We start from the raw sequence: 21645 nt of genomic DNA on the forward strand, positions 1-21645 counted from the left end.
TGTAAATGCACTTAAACAAAAACAAGGAATCAGAGAATGGGAGCTTTTTGCTATAATATTTTTCTAATGACTGTGAGGCAGTGGTAGGAGGCTTTCCTTCATAGATTCACTAATTCATTACTGGCCTGTAAAATCCAAGGCACCAAATTTATTTTCTGTTTTACTTCCTGCTTTAAGTTCAGCAGCTCTAATTTAATTGAAGCATATCTGTCTTCTCCGAGAAACATCCTGGCTTTCAAGCATCCCCCAACAAAGAACTAACATTTTAATCAATTGTTCCACTAGGTAATTTCTCCAAAGAATGCCTCATGCTCAGAATTTTATTAGTTACAACTTTCAACTCTCTTTGCTGGAACAACAAGTTCTTTAGTCATTACTTTTCTGTTCTTCAAGCATGCAATGATAGATGGTTGCCACAGCACCTACTAACCCTTTCTTACTGAGATGTGAAAGACTGAATTCCTCATCCCTCTCCTTGGAAAATAACACTTCACAGCTCTACCACATTGTTACTTACTTCATAACACATAATTTATTCCTTATCACAAATACAGGTTTTGTTTAAAGCATGCCCCAAAGATTAAAGCTATTCCTCACCCACCTCCCTGCTACTTTTCCACTCTTCTTCATCAGTGATCCCAAGAATGAAAACCAAAATGAAACACCATCAGAACATTTCCTGTTATCTTTCCCTCAGTCTTCCCACAGCACTTCTTCCTACTTGCTGCAAGTCATTACAGACTCAACCTGATTCCATTTCCAGCAAGATTCCCATGCTCCTTTTCACTCTCAAGGAGAACTACAGTACCCCAGTAAGTCCACATGATGCAAAATGCAGGAGGAGCAATGATAATAATCACCTGATGCCGCTGTGTCAGCAAGTGAATAATGAGGCTCCTGGGATCTCAGGTGTATTTAACCTGCAACTCACATTCTTATTTTCCTGACAGCACATTAGTGAAGAAAGCAATGGAAGAGAAGTTTATGAACTCTTCCACCAAACCAAGGGTAACAGCAGAGAGAAAATTACATAATTACAAGCCATAGCTCTCCCAGGTCACATCTTTGAAGACAGCACCCACATCACCTTTTGGCAGTGGCAGCTGAAGAAAGGTTGTGGCTGTAAAAACTTGAAAGCTCCCTTCCATTTGATGTGCTCTGCTTCTGGTCCGTGATCTCCATACAGCAGCCAGCAGAAGTTCATCACACACATCAGAAACCTTGCTTCAAGCTCTTTACTCAAAACAGAGGTTGAGGGCACCCCTAGCATGCTGCTTCACACTAACAGTCAATAAATCAGGAATCCCGTACATATAATAAACTGAATGCTTTCATTTGGTTTCATTTAAGTCCTTCAGAAGAACACTGTTTACAATCAACCAGATTAAATGTTTCATGACACACAGGAAAAAAAAATTCTAGCCTGACACTGCCTCCTCAAGCCATGGTGCATTTAATAATTTGCTTTAAATGCTCTGCACTCTGCTTGTTACAGTAACTGATGTTTAAAAGGTCTTGCTTCACTTCCTGAGCATATTCAGCCTCATAGAAACATGAAAGCTAATGAAGTACAGGTAGCTGATGGCAACCTTATGATAAAAAAGTTGAAAGCTTTTGTTGGACAAAGCACACAGAGAAAGGATGAGAAGAGTACAGAAGGCAGGTGGCACAAAAGGGTGGGGGAAGGAAAGCTGAACAGACACATGGAAAATGAAACTTCAAACAGCAAGTGTAAAGCTTTTTCACTCACTTGAAGAGAAAGAGGTTTTAAAAATCTGTTAGAGAGATCTGGAAGGGGAGAATCCCAGACGCCAAACACAGAGAAGCAGAAAGAGTGCCTGAGCAACTGATGTCCTCCACAGACCTAATGAAAGAATACAGGAAAGCAGCTGAGGTCAGGAAACCAAATACAGTTAATTCAAAAAAAGACAGACCAAAACACAACACACTACAAAAAATGGAAACCTCTTATTAATTATCAAGTAAGTGTGTCTTTAAGTGTTATTATTCAAATTACAGACCCACAGAGAGAATTTCTGAACAGGAGAACTTATAGCTGCTGAATTTAACACTCCTAAAAATAACTAATAGCTTTCAAACACATTTTTAAAACTTTTTTCTGAATTTATAAAGATTAGAAACTACTGTGACACAACTGTCTGAAGTCTAAAAGGGAGAGAAGCATTAAACAAATTTCCCTTCGATAACATTTTCTCATCAAAACAGAAAAGCCTGTCATTTCCAGAAGGCTCATCTCCCCTCTGCCAATGCAAGCTACTTAGTAGCACAAGTATGACAAAAGTATCCAAAGGAGACTGGAGCTCCGTGGTAACTGTTTCTGCAGAAGTATTGCTTCAAACACACAAGGCTCCTGAAAAGAATGTAATTCAGTAATTCAGAGCCATTTGTGGACACTTTGTCTCCACTGTTTCCACTTCAGCAGCAACTCAGAGCCCCAAGACACAGCAGCTGCACCAACTCCTGATGGAGAGGAGAATGGAAAGAGAGAAGGACAGACAGCCAGACAAGCACCCCAGCCCAGTGGCACCCACTGTTACAGCCAGAGCAGCACATGCCCTGTACCCACGGGCACAGTGACGATGGGACAGCTGCAGCAAGGAAAGAAATGGGAGGACAACATCCAGACATTATGGTCCATGTTGCCTTGTCACACTTCACAGGAGTGAAGATGGAGAAAGAGTCAGACAAGAATAATCAAAAAGAAACCAGTTCCTGCAGTGCTGGCTTTAGTCACAGGAAACAAAGCCAATTTGAGTGTAATGGGCATTAGAGGTCTTCAAAAGCTGTTGATGTGCTTTGTTTCACAAATTATCCATTTATTGAGGGATTAGTAATGCAGTATCAGTAAACTCAGCCATATTTTGGGGTTTTGTCTGTTTAGTTTGTTGTTGTGTTTTGTTGGTAGTTCTTTAAAGAATGTCAGTGTGACCCCTCTGTGCAGCTCCCTACCTTCCTCCCTTCAACACCTCCCTCCTTTTTCCTTCCTTTGCATTCCATGCTCTTCTACTGGGTCCAGTCTCAACAGAGGCTGTAAACACTTCAGGGCTGGGATTTACACAGCTGCAGCACAAGGCACAAACCTCTGCAGGAGATTCCAACTGTACTAAAGTAGAAGCAGAGGCAATGGCATGAGGTCTGAACACCCACCCACAGCTACTGACTGCCCAAGCCCAAATTCTTCTGGCACTCCAGAGTGGGATGTGTTGCATTTCCCTGGTCCCTGCCTGCTGCCAGGCTGTGTTAGCACAGGGCTGAAGATATTCTGTGATACACCAGTGGCTCCACTGGCCTGCAGCCAGCTCTGAACTGGGGGAGTTCATCCATCAGTCCTGTGGCACTTACACAGCCAAGTGTGAACTCAGCACAGCTCAGGCAGCAGCCCACAGAGAATACAAACATCAGTAAATGAAATTGCTAAGAAAGGTCCATGAGGACTATCTAAGGATGCTTTTACATGGGTGAGTCACAGGTTAGGTTTAGCTTTCCAGAAGTCAGAATGCTGACAAAATCAAAAGCAGGATTCCTGATATACAGCCAAGAAATAATATATAAATAAAAAAATGGAAAAAGATGAAAAATTGAGCTGAGAGACCAGAAGGTCTTCAGAAAACAAAGATTCATGAAAACTTGATAGAAAGTCTAAGCATTATATCTGGCAGCAGTTTCACCTACCAAATTCCTTTAATTCTCCACAGCAATATAAAGAGAGTATTTCAATTCTTACATATGTTTAGAAAACATTTTTAAAATGCAGCATTTAAGACACTGAGAACCTCTGCATTGCTTCCAGAAAATAAGAAATATGACAAATCAATGATCTTCAGAAAATCAACTTTAAAAATACATCTACCTGCAATACTGCTGTGGCAACACAGTACAGAAAATGGTTATTTCACTCTTTTGCTCAGAAAAGCAATGATGCAAAAAGAGTGTATGAAAGATTCCAATTCTGCTTCTGGTGAAGACATCACCACTGACTTCAAAAACACCAACTTCAGCCTGGATACTAACAAAATAATAAATAAGTATTATTGCTATATGCATTATGCATTAATGCCTGAGGAGCTTCCAACTCTGCTATGATCTCCTCAGATTCTTCTGATCTATCCATGCAGCGTGAGTATTCAGATGACAAAAATGGTAGGAGATATCAATCTTCATTAAAAATGATATGGAATAAAGCATCAGGCACAGCACAACTCTCAAAAGAAGACTCTCTTCTGGATGAGATAAATTGTTCCAGGTAAACAGCAGAAATGACCCTTACAATTCTAAACACTTCACAGTTAGCCAACATCAAAGAAAAGTGGCATTTTTAAGATGAAGATACGTATTTATCAATTTTAAATTACTTGTTTTCTTCAGCTCCCCAATCTTACAGGCTCCTATCAGATATTAAGCAGTTGATCTCTGATAAAAAAAGAGTATAGTTTACACACTTGTGAAGTTTCCAGCAGCATTCATACAGAACCACAAATGCAGGGTTTGGACTTCATACCATGAGCATTCACTGCATCTTATATCAACTTGATTACTATTTAGTTATACTCCTGCATTGTACACATTTCACAAAACGGAAGTACTGAATATGCTCTCCCTTCAAAAATTCTAAACTTTTAATTACATTCTTTCCAAGTTATGAAAAACAGAAATCTAGCCCCTCTTTTTTTTTTTTTTTTGTACTAACCATGTAACCATTTCTCACTATTTTCTGTGTAGGAATAGTCAAGTCTAGCTGCTATGACAACATGATCATCTATACCCCATCCCTGGTGGTATTCACAGCCAGACTGGATAAGGCCATGAGCAACATGGTCTGGTGGGAAGTGTCCTTGCTTATGGTGGGGGGGTTGGGACTAGAGGATCACTAAGGTCACTTCCAATCCCTTAAGATTCTATGATTCTGTAATTCTTACTTTCCATTTAAATTCAGGGTTTAAAAAAAATAGAACATTTGCTCCATAGCAAATCAAACTGGCAGGTACAGCAAGAAATTTAGATTTTAAAAGAAAAAGTGAACTTCTAAGATCATGGTAAATAATTTTTATTTTTCTATCAAGGCTTTCTGGAGACAGTTTGATCCTGTTCTCTAGTACATTGGCCTCAGTTTCCTCTACCACAGGAAAAAATCAGCTGCAATATACACATATTACTTACTCATTTACTAAAATAATTGGTATTGTGTACCAGCAATTGGGTTCAAATTCAGCTAGAGCTTTGATAAACTCAAGGAAGCACAGCTGTACAAAATGAAGGTTAAAAAGAAAAGGTGTAGTAGTGGAAAGCCATTTAAAGAAATTAAGTTCTCTTTAACATATCTGCATCTTTTGAGACTATGAGAATGGTTAACCTCCATCACACTGGACACAAACCCAAATTGCTCAGCTTTCTTTATATTCTCCTGTAGACATACAGAAAAAGAGACCCACAACATTTTGGAACATGATCTTCTAGTGTGCCAGTCAAATACCCAAATCATATAGCTTCCCCTCATTAGTGTTCACTGCCCAGAAGCCAATATTCAGTAATACACACAGGAAGGAACCCACTGAGAATAAAAGCCAAGCTATTTTGCTGCATAATGTACATCAAGGATACAACTTATTAAGACAAAATTCACAAAATGAGTAACCAAGAAGCTTCCCTATGAAACATTAAAAGTATGTTTTGTTCTCTAGCCAATCCTCCTGACACTGCAAACTGCCTACACTCCAAAGCTGTCCCTGTCCATAAATATTGAACACATGCTCCTGATGTACCTCCTGAACGATTTGGCACTGTCACTTCTTAAAAAAAAGATCAGCTTTACGTTGCAAAGAAGAAAATAACATGTGGCTCTTACTTTTCAGAGTATTTTTCTCATTTGTATCTGAAAGACCAAAATGATTCCAACTATGAGAGTGCAATGAAAAGGGTTATCAGTTATGCTGGCAAGCTTGTATGTGTATCACATAGACAAAAATGAAACATACCTGCACCAAAACACCCAGAAGGAATTACCAAGCTAGTATACAAGCAAGATGATGTTGGTTGAAAATACCTATCACCCTTTCAATCATCTTTCATAGCAGGAATCACTGTAACTCTGGATACCTTTGTGGTCTATCTACTATCCTCACCCTGGAAAAGCAAAAGATAGCTTAGAAGGTGAAGCAGTTTAGTGAGTGTTGACTAATGGGCATCTACTTTATTCACTGCAATGCTCTACCTATTTAGAGGTAAACAAAATAAAAACTGAGGAAGAAAAGGAAGCAAGAGACATATGCTCTAACTTCATATAAAACATTAAAAAACTTCAGCCCCTGGACACATACTCAAACAAGGATACGAATCCTGTTTTATAGATTTAGAAATAAACCTGTTATAAAAATAAACCTTTAGAAAGGTCTGCAGGAATATTTACCTTTCAAATCCATAATGTATCTGAAAATAGTCCAGCAATTTTTTTCAATCTAGCTAGATCCTAACTATCCCTGAAATAAATTAATGCTAAAGTGAGTTAAAAAAAATGTTTGATCCTGTTCTTCATAATATTCACGAAATTATTTTCAGGATAAGCCTTCTCAAAGCCTGAGTTGCTATACAGTTATAAAAGCAAGGACCAATGTGCAATTTATAGAGATAAGTTCCAAATTATCAGGGAAAGGCAGAAAATAATAATGCTGTTAGTCACCCTTAAAGAAAGAAAATTCCATCCATGGTCCTGTAACTTTTCAGCTTCTACAAATTTTATAGTTGCATAGCACTGCCTTTAACCTCACTTACCAGGAGATAATGGTAAGACTGCATAAACAACATCTGCTCATCCTCACATAAGACCTTTTTATAAAATTCAGCCAAAGAACAGATGACCTTTAACAGTGGCATGTTTCTGTCAAAAAGCCTTTCAACAGTACCAGGGGTGTTTCTCTGCTCTGGCCAGTGGTCCCAGAAATCACAGGTACACAGTATCTTTCTGGCAATACTACAAACTGTCACACCTTAGACTCTGATCCAGCTGCTGAACAGTAATACTGGTACTCAGCAGGAGCTCTCCTTTCTAGGGCAAAAGCCACCCTTCTGAAAGCAGAACGTGTTAAGCAATAATAGAAAACTGTTTCAGTATTTTCTTGCACACCAAAAAGTTTCCCTTCATGTAGTGAACCTTCATGTAGACACAAAGCAAGGTGTTTATTTGGATTGAAAGACATGCATGTCTAAGGCCTAGATGGTGTTGTGACTTCCACAAGTGAATCAGTATGAAATATGATGGCTTTCTGTTCCCATAGATGATTGTCTAAAACAGTTCAAAAACCTAAGGTAGTGCTGTAATACATGTAAACAAACACTATAAAAAACAAAAAAAAGAGGAGATACTCAAAACATATTCATAGGTCTGGCTGATGATAAAAATAAAAAATGTGATGTAATAGAAGTGAATTCTTACTCTTCTAAAGCCTGACGCATGTTCCCAGGTTCTTCAAAGGACAGAATATCAATGATTTGGTCATTCATAATCATATCTTCACTAAAGAGATCACCTGAATTAAATTGAGAATGCTCCACCTTGTGATTTTGGCTGAGATCAGGCTGTATGTCCTAAAAAGAAAAGGGAGAAAAAGTAGCAAACTTTAGATTATAAAAAAAAATGTATAGTGAGTGTCTGATCTAATTTTAATGCAGTTTAACTCTGGGTGAGAAAGTTTCTACTTATCATCAAACTGTAACACTGGAAAGAGTAGAAAGACGTTGTGCAATTCAGATATGTATCTGAAATCAAAGATACTACTTTTATTTCAGACTCATTTTTTTAGCATATAACTGATTTGGAATACAGATTAAGAAATGGAGAAGAGAGAACACTTGTGAAAGTCATCTAGGAAGTTGTCTTCCACTTCAAACTTCCTAGGTAATTTTAAAAAAAATTACCATGGCATACAAATTACATATGGCAACATTACAGTATTATTAGGTGAACAACATGGAAAAACAAATCCTATCCATGATGGAAGTGATTCAGTTTGCAGAGACTTCAGACTGAGGGCTAATAATATTGTGTAAAAATCCCACTATAAATATCTGATGCTAGACCAAGCTGGACCTTTTCTACTAATTCATTATCACTATTTCCTTTGTAAAAGGAACAAGTTGCATCCTTTTCATTTAAAGAGATTTATTTTTCAGACCTAAAATAAATAAAAGTTACTGATGGTGTAACTTTCAACAGCAGAAAGGCTATAAGTGATTTGTGAGCTACTCTGGTCAGTGCAGAGTGATGAGAGATCCACCACCCTTTCTGCAGACAAGGAGTTCAAAGCTCTCAGCATGCCTTTCTTAGGACTGCTCCAATCACTGTAATATTCTCACTAAGGTCTTGAGCTCCCTCCCAATGAAGTGGTTATAATTTACATAAATACAAAAAAATTTAACAGTCGGAATGGCTGAAATTGCACCAACTTGATTAATATCTATGAGATTCTGTATTTTCTTTCTCTGGGCAATATATACTGAAATACTTCAAACTGGGACAGAACAATGAAAATACTTCATCCTCAATCCTATCTGTTTTGCTTAATCACTGAAGATGTTATTGCACATTGAAGAAACTAAGACCAAAATTCAAATCCCTATTCCTGATAATCAGAAAAAAAATCTGAACCAAAGTTCCTGTGTTCAAAAAAAGTTGTTGACTCCCTTGGCTACTTCTTATAACCCAGAGACATCCTGCTTCTAATTCTGAGGGATGGAGGGGAGGAAGAGAGGAATATGAAAAGAAATGAACAGGCAAAGGGTAATCCCCCTCTAGAGGATTACCTAGATCTAGAGCCAACATCCAGGTACTAACAGCAGGTTTTTTTTGATCAGGGTATCATTCTTACACTCACCTGTAAACCTGACCACACTAAAGTTTAGAGGATGTAGAGATTACATTACCCGTGAGCCAAATCCACCACTTGGTGGCTTCTTATTCATCTTCAAAAACTCTTCAGACAATCTTGGCAAGTTATATCATCACACATGATCAGTGACAAAAATTAAATAACCTAGCGTGACAGAGAGTACAACTCACCTGGTTTTTACTACAGAAACTCCATTTTAATATTTGGGTTCGGTAAATGATGAAAAAGACAGCACATGTCAACACGAGGGAAACAAAAAAAGCAATGAAGAATGCTGAAGCACTGATGGCATGGCTGTATAAAATCTGAAATGAAAAGATCATTTAATTAAAATGTTATTTTTAATATATAAAAAGGTCAGATCATAACTGTAATTCAAAGACTGCAACTGTAAGCAAACTGTAAATTATTTTTAAATGGCTTCACACAACTTCAGTATTTCTCAGCTCTATGTTATTACTACATCTTGATGAATATTTTCAAACAAGTGTGTATTTTCATTAGGTTTCCAAGTCAGCACGGCTTGCTATGTTCACCTTTGTCCAAATTAAATTTGCTCTGTTCACCTTGTCCTGTGTAATTCAAGCAAGAGAACCCCACAGACTGTATTTTTTTGCTTTGACTTCTGGGTGCCCTGTACTCAATAGCCTATTTTCCATAGCTGTCACTCTCCTAAGAAGTCGCATTGAAATTTCTGGCATTAGATGTTGCTCATAGGCTCTGGAAAGTAATTCAGATGTTGGCTACTTTAATTAATGGCCATTTCTTGATTCAATGAAACTGAGTAAAAAACATAGGGAGAAAGCACCAATATGAGTTCAGAATAAACATGCAACTGACACCCACCCAATCTGTGTGCAGCCTTGCAGCTTCTGCATTAGCCTGAGTAAGAAAAGGCTGGCAGAACCATGAGCCACAAACAACTTTTCAGACCTTTCACTTTAGCTCTTAATCTTTAAATTGAATTGCATTAAAAATTAATTTTTACTTCATGCTCTCTGTAGCAAAAGTTAATTCTGTGTTTGTTTAGTTCTATGAGATCTTTCAATGAAAAACAGAGCACAGCTATTAGTGTAATGTTTCACCACTGATCATTCTGCTGGGGCTAGGAACTGTAAATAATTAACATGCTGCTTGCAAGCTGCGTTTGGCTCTTTCTTGGAACAGAAACCTGACAGCATTCCACAGAGTCAATGGTAATTCTGCATAGGAAATGATATTCAAACATGGCCCACAATTTGAAAATAGTTTATTGAAATTGGACACCTCTGTCACATCAGGACTCTGACTGAGATCCCTCCATTTTCAGGGAAAGGAGATGCTATAGATAATACTTAGGAAAAAAAAAGCTGCTTTGAAACCACTTCATCATTTTGTCTGAACCCACTTGCATTTGTCTAATTTCCATGCACTCTGTGAAATTTAAGGATCTTTCTGGGCTTCTGGGGAAAGCAAACATCTGGTGAGGTTAGGGATTCAGCAAAGCTGAAAAGAATCTGCTTAAGAAGCTTTTCTTTTGGTGAAGAAAAAGCACTGGCTATGGAATGACTCTGTGCTTTCTAAGTAAGAGGTGAGACCCATGGTGGGACAGTCAGTCTGCATGAGGGCAGGCAGTTTTGTCTGTGCTTTATACTTCAAGAAAATGGGCTCTGGAAGGACAGTCCATGTCTTTGGGGGAGCTGTCAGTCCAAGCAGAACACAGCAGGTGCTTAATGGCATCTGAAAGCACCACAGCAGATGGTGCAGGGGAGGTGCCAGAGCCCTGGCTCAAGTCAAGACCAGTGCTGGACCTGCAGAACGACCTTCAAACCATGACACATCAGCAGGCCTCAAAAGCCATTCCCTAAGCCAACCTCTACAGCCATCCCAGCAGTGGGAAGAGGCATTACAGGCCCAAGCTTCTTTCAAGAACTGATATGCTCCCACTGCTTTGCAGGATGCTGAGGGAAGCAAGCCTCATAGAAATCAGTGTAAAGGAATTATTATCATCTCTCCCATGCAACAGGCTCAGATGGGAGAACTTCCCTTTTCACTAGTGTCCCATGCAGCATCAAACTCGCCCAGCCAAGGGCACAGGCACAAAGTACTGACAGGCCCTGAAGCACTGTGGGATGACATCTGGCATGGATACTCACATGAGCAATACTCATATTTTTTTCATAACCCACAAAATTACCTTGTTCCAGGAAAACAAGCACTTTCTTCCAGTGGCACAGAAGAGAAAGGGTTTGTAAAACGTTAAAGAACAGCATAGTATCAAGTGTTCAAGCAAATCATGTGAAAGTTGATGGGACCAATGCAGCATGACACTGTCATTACTATGTAATTAATTCTTCCTTTGTCATTCCCAAATACTGCCCACTTAGTCATATATGTGCATTGGCTTTAACATATCCATGAACAGGCTTAAATAATTATTTTTAATAAATAAATCTGAAATGGAGAGCATTTATGATAGCTGACAATACGAGTGAAATAAAATATATCACACCTTCTCCAGCTAATCCTAATTTCCTTGCACAAACTGGTTTCATTCCAAAACACCTTATGCTTGGCCAGAGCCCAAAGTCAAATATTATGCATGTGAAACATGATGTGTTAAATAATTTCTAAGCTTTATTTTTCAAAAGATTTGTGGTATTTTCCACACATCTTTACCACACATTTTAGTTACAAAGCCCAATTTCAAATGCAGCTGAGCTAATTTTACCTATCTACAGAACAGTTCACAAGAACTTTTCGAGGTCTAACTATCAAGTTCAAATTGGAAAAAATAATAAGCACAGTAAAAAAGTTTTATGTATAATAACAGATGCAGAAATTTTCATGGTCAGTTGAGACCAATGCAGCTTGCAGTCTTGGCTTAAGACATCAATATCTGCTGCAAATCAATTCACACCAAATTTAAAAAAAAAACATTTATGAGGTTATTTTTCTAACCCAGTCAGCTACTTCATGGTTTACACCTCCAATAGTTTCCAAAAAATAGATTTAGCAAGTCCATTTGTAATTCTTAGCTATACAAATGTCCAATCATTTTAAATATTACTAGATCTTTATCCAGGGACTATGAGTTCTCTAGCTTATGTATAGTTTTAGCTCATGTCATGTTTAATCATGGCATTCATTTTAACAGAATGGGCACTTGATCTTCAATTACAAGAAAGCCACGTCTGGACATGTTATCTATTACAATAATAAAAGCTGAGAAGGAAGGCAGAGATCCCAGCAGAAGAGAATACTGGAACAAGAGGCCCCTGTGCCCAATCTCCAAACAGACTACTTATTCTAAAGGCAGAGAGAAACTCCTGGGACAGGTCCATAGAAGGAATGAGTGGTCTAGTGCTCAGGACCTATTCAGGCAAGCCCTATCCACATGCACAGCCATGGCAAAAATGTTCTGTGGTGAAACAAACTCTTTGCTTCTGCCTGAAGACAAATAATCCCAGTACTTTTGCCAACCAAGCCACAGCTTCTTTAAAAACAACCCCTTGCAGCAGCAGCCTGTCAAATTAATGAGAGGCTGGGAGAGAAACAAGTTTGGTGAAGGGATTACTCTAGCAATGAAACTGATGGATGAAGTAGAGAGTTTTTTAATAAAAAAACTATCTACAAGAATAATAGTGCTGCAATCAATGTAATTTTGAAGGTTTATTTGGCCTGTTAAAAACGACTTTTCAGCAAGAACAGAAAGTCATATTGGAAGAATGACTAGTTAAAAAATGAAAGGAAGCATAAACTATGCCACTCTTTCCACAGTTTTGTCAGGCTTGACTATCAGCATCATACAGAAACCTTTCCTCAGTGGGTGGAGGATACTTTTACCCTTTTGGAAAAACAAAAAGCTTTCTCATGGTAGTTAGGCACAGCAGCAGGTGAACATAATCCTCATCACCGTTTCCTATGCCTGGATGATTCTTCAAATGAAAGAACATGGCAAGGAGCATAATGGCATTTTTAGATTTTTCTATACTAAATATTGCTAGTTTAAGACAGAAAAGAGTTATGTTGAGTCCTGTTTTCTTTCTCTTAAAATCTGTGAAGGCAGAACCTGGGTATGATTACTAGCCAATAGCTGAGTGATGAGACACAGGTACACAAGTACATCCTTAGCTCCTAGGATTTACTTTAGATTGTCCAGAAGCATAAGCAGAAGAGTCAATGTAATACCAAATCACAGAATTTACCTTGGTCTTTTCTTCTTCTGTTATGGTAAGTGATGCTGTCAATGATATGAGATGTGTTCTATTCTGAGAGAGATACAAAAAATTACTTGTATTAAAAAAAAAGCAAAATCCACTGGCAAACAGCCTAGAGTCTCTAGAAAAGCCTAGAAAAGCCTCTCCTTGGAATATTAGCTACACTTCTTATTAAGCCTAAAGCTGAAATAAATCTGATAGGAAAATGCAGTGTACTTAGGGGTAACACTAAAATACATGGAAGCAGCTGCTCTGTGGGATACACTCCCCATATCCCAGTGCACAAAGTATTACATTTTTCTTTGCTGTAAAATCTGAGAATGCACAGAACAGGAGCCACAGTCAGTAAGTACATAAATCTCAACTTTTACCATGCCCTGTTTTTGTAAGTTTTCCTCTGCACCATTCTAGTACCACTCCCCATACACATGGAACACCTTTTCCTCCAAAAACAAGGAGAAAGGCAATTGAAAGCAAAATACATCTGCAAGTTGTAATTACATATAAATATGAAAACCACGGAAAAACCATCAAGTTGTATTTAAGAACTGAAAAATTTTACTTTGGCAGAAACCACTTGTCCTGTTTCCTACTCAAAGCCAGGCTAATTCCACATTAGACCAATTGTTTCAGAGCCTGATGTAACAGAGTTCTCAAAATCAGCACGGATGGAGATTTCTCAGCTTCTCTGAGAAATCTTTCAGACACAGAAAACTCCTATACCAAAAGGTGTCTTTCTTATGAGCAACGAGGCTTTTCCTTTGCTGCAACTTGTTTTTCAGTTAAAATAAATTATTTTATTATAAAAATATGGCAAAACTTCCAATCTTTCTGAGACTTCAGGAATATACATGTAAGTATGTGGGACACTTATTTCCAGGACAAAACAATAAACTGGCGAGAAATATGAAAAGTATAAAGAAAGTCTACAAGACAACACAGAAAAATACTTTACTTAAGGAGGTCTAGGACTTCTTTAGCTATGAAGAATAATTCATACATTTCAAAATTCATGGCAAACAATCAGAGAGGCTAAGAGTTTCATTTCATTACATGATGGCCTCATTGTTTAGGCAGGCAAGAACCACTTTGGAGACTATTTTTTTTTTACAAAACTTATGAAGAGCAGAATAAAATTGTGAATAAAATACCTGTGATGAACTCCTGAAAGTTAGCTTTGCAGGCAGTGTCAAGACCCTGCCATGCCACATTTCTTCTGCATCAAGAAGTGCAGTGTAGTTGATTGCAAAGTGTTCTCCACCTATTAAAACAAGGATATGGAGAGATTTGCTTTCTTCCATGAAAATGTCTCAAAGATCCCTGGGGAAGGCCTGGGACAGCACTGGTGCTCTTCTTTTCTGACACAGCAGATGCTACACATCCAGAGTAGACCCTTCATGGCCACCTGAGCTCAGCAACATCCTGCATATCTGCTGCCTCTAAGAATTCAAGCAAATTCAGCCCAGGATCTGGAAACTACATTAAATGATGCCCTGACCTACCCAAAAGCATTACTTTTTGATACCAAAAGTCACATGAGATTATTTTAAAATATTTTCATTACAAAATGGACTGCCTACTTTTTAACCACTAACTTGCTGATTCTCCCCTTGTTGAAACCAAAGAGAAATCTAACAGATTTCAGGTGAATTTTCATGCACAATGCACTGAAGCATGGAAAAATTACGATGGCCAACACTGAGCATAACAGTACACACTCCAGTGTAGATAGAGCCTTGCTGCCCAGCCCCAGTGGCAAGGTATGGGCTGACTCCAGAATTAATATAGTAATGACCAAACCTCAAACTATGCAGAAATCTGGTCTGTTGCATTTTCTTCTACTGCAGTATTTGTCACACTGATTTGTCTGGAATAGCTAGCTTCAACTCCACATTCAGTAATTATAAATAAATTATATAGCAGCTCCAACTTGGCTTACTAGATCAGATATGAAAGCCATTTTTCTATTCTTTTTCAAGGATAATTGTTTTCAGGAAATCTCTGTGGAAAGCCAGCAAGTCCTTGACATTTCCAAAAAGGCCAGCCCTGAAACCACTGCTCACAATCCTGTTAACCGAAATGGAGTTTGGCTGTCCAACTGCAATCAGACAGCAGCTCCAGGTCTACTTATTTCCCTTTTCTATGTGGAAATCTTTCACCATAAAACTATCATAACCAGAGCTACTTCCATCATAAACAGGAATCAGTGAACACTTCTGAATCTCCTGGAGAAATGTCGTGACTCCCAAAAGCAAGCTGCTAATTTTCAATGTGCTTGTAATTAGAAAAAAGGAGATGAAGAAATCAAGAAAGATAAAATTTAATGCATATGTACTGATTGAACTGCTACCAATTAGAAAAGGAACAAACTGACTTCACAACTAGAAGAGGTTTATTTCTCTACTACTTGCTTTGACTTTATAATTTGTTCAGTTTGGAGAAAACACATACTGAGAAGAGCTGCCTTATTTCTGGCGAATCATTTTTCCTGTTTGTACGGCCTTTTGGAACTCCAATGCACCTCAATACCTCAGCAAGCTGAGCTGCTACACTTGGCTAAAGAAGCCTCAAAACATGATTAAAATGCCTTTTGCATAAATTTTTAAAAAATACCCAAAATGAACCAATACAGTTGTGAAAGACTCTAATTTTTGATGGCAACTTTTACAAAGTAAAGGAGACTCAGTTCTGTGCCTGGAAGACTGGAAGCAGTTCAAAGGTGGGAGTGAAAACAGTTAAGAGTGAGCTGACAGAATTGGAAACTGAAGCCTAAAACCTTTCCCAGACTTTTTTACCTGTATTAACTGATAATCAAATAACTTACACCACTATAATTAAATAAATAAATAAATAAATAAATACTGTGATTTTAACACACGCACTCTGACATGTGTCATGAGGGGTATTTTACTGCAAATTTTGTTACCTTGCAAGAAACTTTTCCTGTAAATCTGTATGCCATTTGTGGTCTTATTCCCACTGTTTTTTTGAACTTGTAGACCAGTGATGTTGTCCATGAGGATAAGATCTGTGATGTTTGTTGAGAGCAATGTGTTGGTATTATTAATCACAAGTGTAATGTGTGCAGTTTGAGGGTCATGTTCAACATCCACCTGAAATCAGAAACATAAGCATTAATGGTGCACAATGCTGTATATGCATCTTAACAGCAAAATTCATAGCCTTGATTACAAATAAGACTTAATTGTATGTGCAAACTTATTTTTTTGAAGGTATTCTGAGTGATCTGCAAATGAAACTACACTCAGTTTGATCTCGCAGTCCCAGTGAGATTTTAATCTTTGGTATGTCAAGCTGTTGCTTGGAGACAGTGGCAGAAAGCCAGAAAGTGGAAACCCAGCTCATACAGGACCAGAAGCATAATCAAATTCTGAATATCCCCGTGATAACGCATACAACACAAAACTGGATCATAACTTCATAACCAGAGTTTGGAAAATTCATACATTTGTACCTTTGTGCTACAACGATGTTTCTTTTGCGAGCTTCCTCACTGCAAAGTAATTCTCTCCATGCAGTTCTGGTCTCTATTTTCCTTTCTTTCACAGCAACCCCATTCTCTGAAGGATGCCAGCTGTCTCAACTTGCCCTTCCCACGTGAGGGCAGATGGAGCCACCAGTGAACTTGGGAGTACATGGCTGTGCTTCCAGTTAGCAGTGATGGTCATACACTAATCACCAATCTCTAGCAACATGCACTCATGTGATTTTATTTATTTATTCCATTAAGCCCTTAAGTCTCATTGAGCAATTATACCCCCTAAATGAAATTATTCTGAACACAAGAGTTGCTTACTGACCTCTAACCTTCCAAATTGCCTTCCTCTACAACTCATATTAAAGCAGAATTGTCTAAATCTTTATAGCATCTATAATAATATGGTGATCTATATTCACAATGATTTATGAGGTTTAAATAATGACACTAAATTAATAGTCCTTTAACTGACAGAATTATGATTCAGGCTGAACCGTTCTCTTTTTAGGGAAATGTCCACACTATATCTGGACACCAGCCAATATAAAATAATAAAGGAGTCCTCATGAAAAGTGAGTTCTAAAAATATGAATTGTGATAGACTTCAGAAATCACACCAGAGTTCATGGTTTTCATAGGGTTCAATACATGTAGCTATGGTCTCATTGTGCACTGATCTCTGTATTTCTACCAATTCAGCATAGAACCAGATGACAGTTTTAGAAATTAAGGGACAAAATTCCCAACTACTTACTGTACTAGAAGCTGCAAGCAATGTATAAAAATGTACATATTAAAGCATGTATAAAAATAGGCTTAGTTATCTTTCTGAGGAAACCATTTTCAGTATCATATGCTTGTATATAATGAGTTATACCCCAACTTCTGGGAGTTAAAATCATCAAGTATTAAAAATGTGTTATATTTTGGTCAGATTTTCTTTCTCCTGGTTTCTGAACTGGCATGATGCAGTGAAAATGCCTTTCAACATTTCATGTGCAATCACAAAGGCTAGATACCTGCTTTAAAAAGCAAAATCAAAACGAAACAAGAAAAAAGTCTCAAAACCCCATTTCCCATTAATATTAAAGTCATGGTTTTTATTCCTTATTTTTGACTGGCAATCAGAATTTAGCTCAATTGCAAAAGGGTTGAAAGAATTTGGATTTCTTTCCCTTGGAATCAGCAGATGAGAATCAAGCAACAGATATGGTTTGGCTGCTCCTAGAAAGAACTCCTCTACAAAGTGCTATCCCTGTGATCAGTGACCACTGGTTACCTTCTTTAAATTGCTTCTCTAATTTGCCTGAAGATGTTTTTTCTTGCTTTTGGAGCAGATGCTTAGGCTGCCAGGCACCTACATGAGCCAAACCAAACGGAAGCCACTGATGATGCATAAGCACCTAGTCTATTTTCTCTCTGCTGCTGAAGTGCCCCATGTGTGTCATCAACCCCTGCAAGAGATCTCACTTCAGGTCCCCGGGAGAATGGCATGAAAGAATCACAGCAAGAGCATGGACACGACAGCAGAAAAGAGAGAAGGAAGGAATCGCCATAGAAATTGAAAGGAATGGAGGATCCTTGTTAGAAGTAAGTCAGAACAACTAGAAATAGAAAAGGAGAAGAAAAGATTATAGGATCATTGATAATCTCCAATGCATGAATGCTTAGGAGATTAAGAAACAAGACAGGCAAAAATGTTAGAAGACAAGCAATTAAATTTAAAGATTTATTTCAGCTCTGCTAAGGATTATTGTCACTGTGAAGTACTGTTATAGAAAAGTTCAAGTCATACTATGGAATGAAGCTCTTAAAGAAACACACTTCTGGAAAGAAGGAAGAAGTGTGTGCTGGAACACTGGTAAAATTTAAATACCTCAGCTTCAATAAGGCTATTTCTACGTTAAGATGTTGGAAAAATCCTGACTCCAAGAAGCAAACATGAAACACCTCTACACTCTGAGGAGCGACTCATTGCAGGAGGAGGAAAATGTGCAAAATTCACTTTATTTAAAACAGCTAAAGAGGACCATATGGCCAGTCTGCCTCTTAGCATGAAAGCATTTGTTCATTCGAAATAAGACTGAGGCAGAAGACAAGGTAAGCCAAGGAAAATTAAATGTGAACTGCATTTGCAGGTGGAAGACAATCACATATAATTGTACAGCTTTCAGTAATTTACAACTAACAGCGCTACAAAAGTATTTTGTGATAAAGACAGCACCTCCAACAGATTACCTTTAATCTCCTACAGCAGTTATTTTGCAGCTTTTAATGAGCCTGTGTGAGGCTGTGTTGCAAACAGCAGAAAATCAACATGGGACTGTTTCACAGACTGTTCCTGAGAGGCTCTGGTATAAAAATTGGGGATCCACAGATAGAAACGCAGAAGATTCTGTGTTATTACTTCTTATGTCTGAAATGCTTACTATTCAGCCTCATTATACATTATATGGTGCCATTTCAATAACAACTTCAGAGGTAATTAGCGCCATGAGATGTGATGCCTATTTATTCTTCTCTACACAGCTGATCTGGTTGAAGGTTATAATGTCACCTCTTCTGTACTGGTTACTGAATCCTCTACCCTCATAGGCACCACTTCAGTGCATGAATTCAGACTGGTCCTAAAGTTGGATGTGTTCTCTCTCCAGGAGACAGCTAAGATGAACTGACTGTAATTATAAAAATTCATACCTACTTCATCGGATGCAAAGAAAGGGAAAATACAAAAGGGAAAAAAAAAAGAAAGAAAAAATAACAGACCAGTAAAAATAAAACGGGAAGTTAGAAAACTCTCCTACAATAGGGAGGTCTTTGCTCCTCATAAGCATTTACACAAGTCAAATGAAATCTTTTTTCATTAAATACTGTGCTGTAGGTGAGTCCCACTGAATATGCAGACTATTTGGCACAATGGTTTTTCTATGATTGTGTGTTAGGATGCCCAAACACACAATGGGCAACACAAGGGTCAGTGCTTCACCCTTCAAAAGAGCCCACATTTGACCCAGGTAGGGCACCCATGGCTGGGCCAGGGGAATATCTCAGAAGACTTATCTCATCTATCTCTACCAAGTCTCTTGGCTGATTTTACTTGGGAGTTTATTGGGATTTGCCCATTTGCAGTTTTAGAAATTGATAGTCAGGTTTTTACTTCAACCACAATCCAAAATGCCCTGACTTCTGTTTTGAATCATCATTGTAAAACAGTGCCTCTCAGAGAGTGGGACCATTGTACCCAAAATGCACATGCTCCCAAAAATTCAATATGGGCACAATCAATGAGGTTCCCGCTCTTTAAAGGTCACTTGGGCACAAAATTCCTACCAACAAGAGAAATGTAAGAAAACTTACCATGCCACATTTCTGAAGGGTTATTCCAAATTCAGAAGACACTGACATATTGGACACATCTTCAGGCTATGGAGGAAGGGGAGAAATCTACATAGTGTATGAAAACACAGTTCACAAACTTCAGCAACAAGTTAAATTATATAAATAAATAGAAAACATTTAGAGGTACCAATCGCCTTCAAATTCAGGAGTTTTATTATCCCAACAGTTTAATCTTTTATCTAGTCCAAATGTGTAAAAACTACTTATTCCCACAAGTAAGTATTAGAATCTTATTGATATATTCAGCTTTTAACTATCATTATTCACAAAAAACAACCACACTATGCACAAAGTTCACTATAGTGTTTCTTCTCATTACTAAGTGTCCATCAGAATTTGCACAGCAATCACACAGCTGTACTTGTCACAGGAATTCTTGGGAAGTCCCAAAAATAGTTGGTGTTGCTGAAGTCATGTCAAATGAACACAATCATCTGAGACAGAACTAGAAATGTACTAACTGGATAGTAAACTCCCAACATTCAGTTTTTACAGAATTGCTACAGCCCTTACAAGCACTGAATCTGGCAAACCATCTTTTACTGACCGGGAGGTGGCTGGTGTCAGACTCCCGTTTGAACACCGCCTTCTTCGTCCAAGAGGGCATCAAGGCAAACAGCGAATGGCTCCACTGGCCGTCCGGGGCTGCAGAGGTCAGCAGCTGGGCAGGGGCTGTGCTTGCCTCAACGACCACAGGTAAGGGCACTGCTGAAAACCAAGGCAACATTCAGCATTACAGCTAAGGCTGGGGCCTGCATGGCAGCTGGACTGCAGAGTCCAGCCTGGGAGAGGACTCGGGGCACCAGTGCTCTGTGTGCAGGCAGAGACAGATTCTCTCTCTCAAGGCACTCAAAATCATGACAAGCAACAGAGACTGAGGCCAGCCAGGAAACAGAGATGGGATTTGTTCTACAAAACCCTGCAGGAGTCAGAACAAAACTGTTTCCTCCCTAAGGAACTCCCATATACCCCACAGAAAACTTCCTGCCATTTAAATGTAAAGCACTTAATGCATGAATTAAAAGGTTTAAGCCATAAGTCAACTGTTAATTTTTTCACCACAAAGGAACTTTCAGCAAAGCATAAAGAATTTAAATAATCCATGGTGCGAGGGACATCAGTGCTAAAGGTGTTCTGCTTCAAAAATGCAGTCTTCCAATTAAGCACTGACCTTGCCAGTACATATTCAGAACTGAAATACTTCTCAGTTCAAGAGGGGTCTCAGTTATATTTCGGTTAAGTGCCATCAAATCAAATGCTCATAAATTTAGCAATAAGCAACATAAATGCTATCTTATACTCTTAAATTTTTATGAAAGATTAGTCAGTGATATTAAACAAAGCAACAGGCATAGTTTTGAAATCCTATCACTTTGATCTATGAAAGTAAAAGCATTTATGGCATTAATGAAATAAGCTTATACTAAAAATAAATAATTTAAAATGTTAAATTACCAAAAGATAAAGCTGCTAAATTAAGAGAAATATGTTATGAAAATTTAAAATGATGGCTGGTTGTCTATGTTCAAAGAAGTTATTTTTTTCTTTTTTGCTTAATATTATTCTCATTTATTACTTATTTTTAAATCAATTTTCAGCGATCTACATTAAAATGAACAAAAACTCCCATTAAAAAGGCAAGTAATTT

At 38.1% G+C, this 21645-nt stretch overlaps 1 protein-coding gene across 9 annotated transcripts in view; it reads right to left on the reverse strand.

Moving 5' to 3' along the window:
* EVC2 (EvC ciliary complex subunit 2) overlaps positions 1–21645 on the reverse strand; it is a 66441-nt gene that overhangs the window by 34842 nt on the left and 9954 nt on the right. For 7 of the 9 annotated variants that reach the window (XM_064418679.1, XM_064418678.1, XM_064418677.1 and 4 more), the window contains 7 exons: positions 20545–20705; positions 19956–20021; positions 16026–16212; positions 14251–14360; positions 13088–13150; positions 9071–9205; positions 7448–7599 (listed from right to left, as the gene is read on the reverse strand). In XM_064418679.1, the coding sequence (XP_064274749.1) occupies positions 7448–7599; positions 9071–9205; positions 13088–13150; positions 14251–14360; positions 16026–16212; positions 19956–20021; positions 20545–20705 (874 nt within the window). The remainder of the gene's footprint in view (positions 1–7447; positions 7600–9070; positions 9206–13087; positions 13151–14250; positions 14361–16025; positions 16213–19955; positions 20022–20544; positions 20706–21645) is intronic. The other 2 variants (XM_064418680.1, XM_064418684.1) reach the window with 1 other exon arrangement.

The sequence above is a fragment of the Passer domesticus genome, chromosome 4, assembly GCF_036417665.1.
Source record: "Passer domesticus isolate bPasDom1 chromosome 4, bPasDom1.hap1, whole genome shotgun sequence".
Lineage (NCBI taxonomy): Eukaryota > Metazoa > Chordata > Aves > Passeriformes > Passeridae > Passer > Passer domesticus.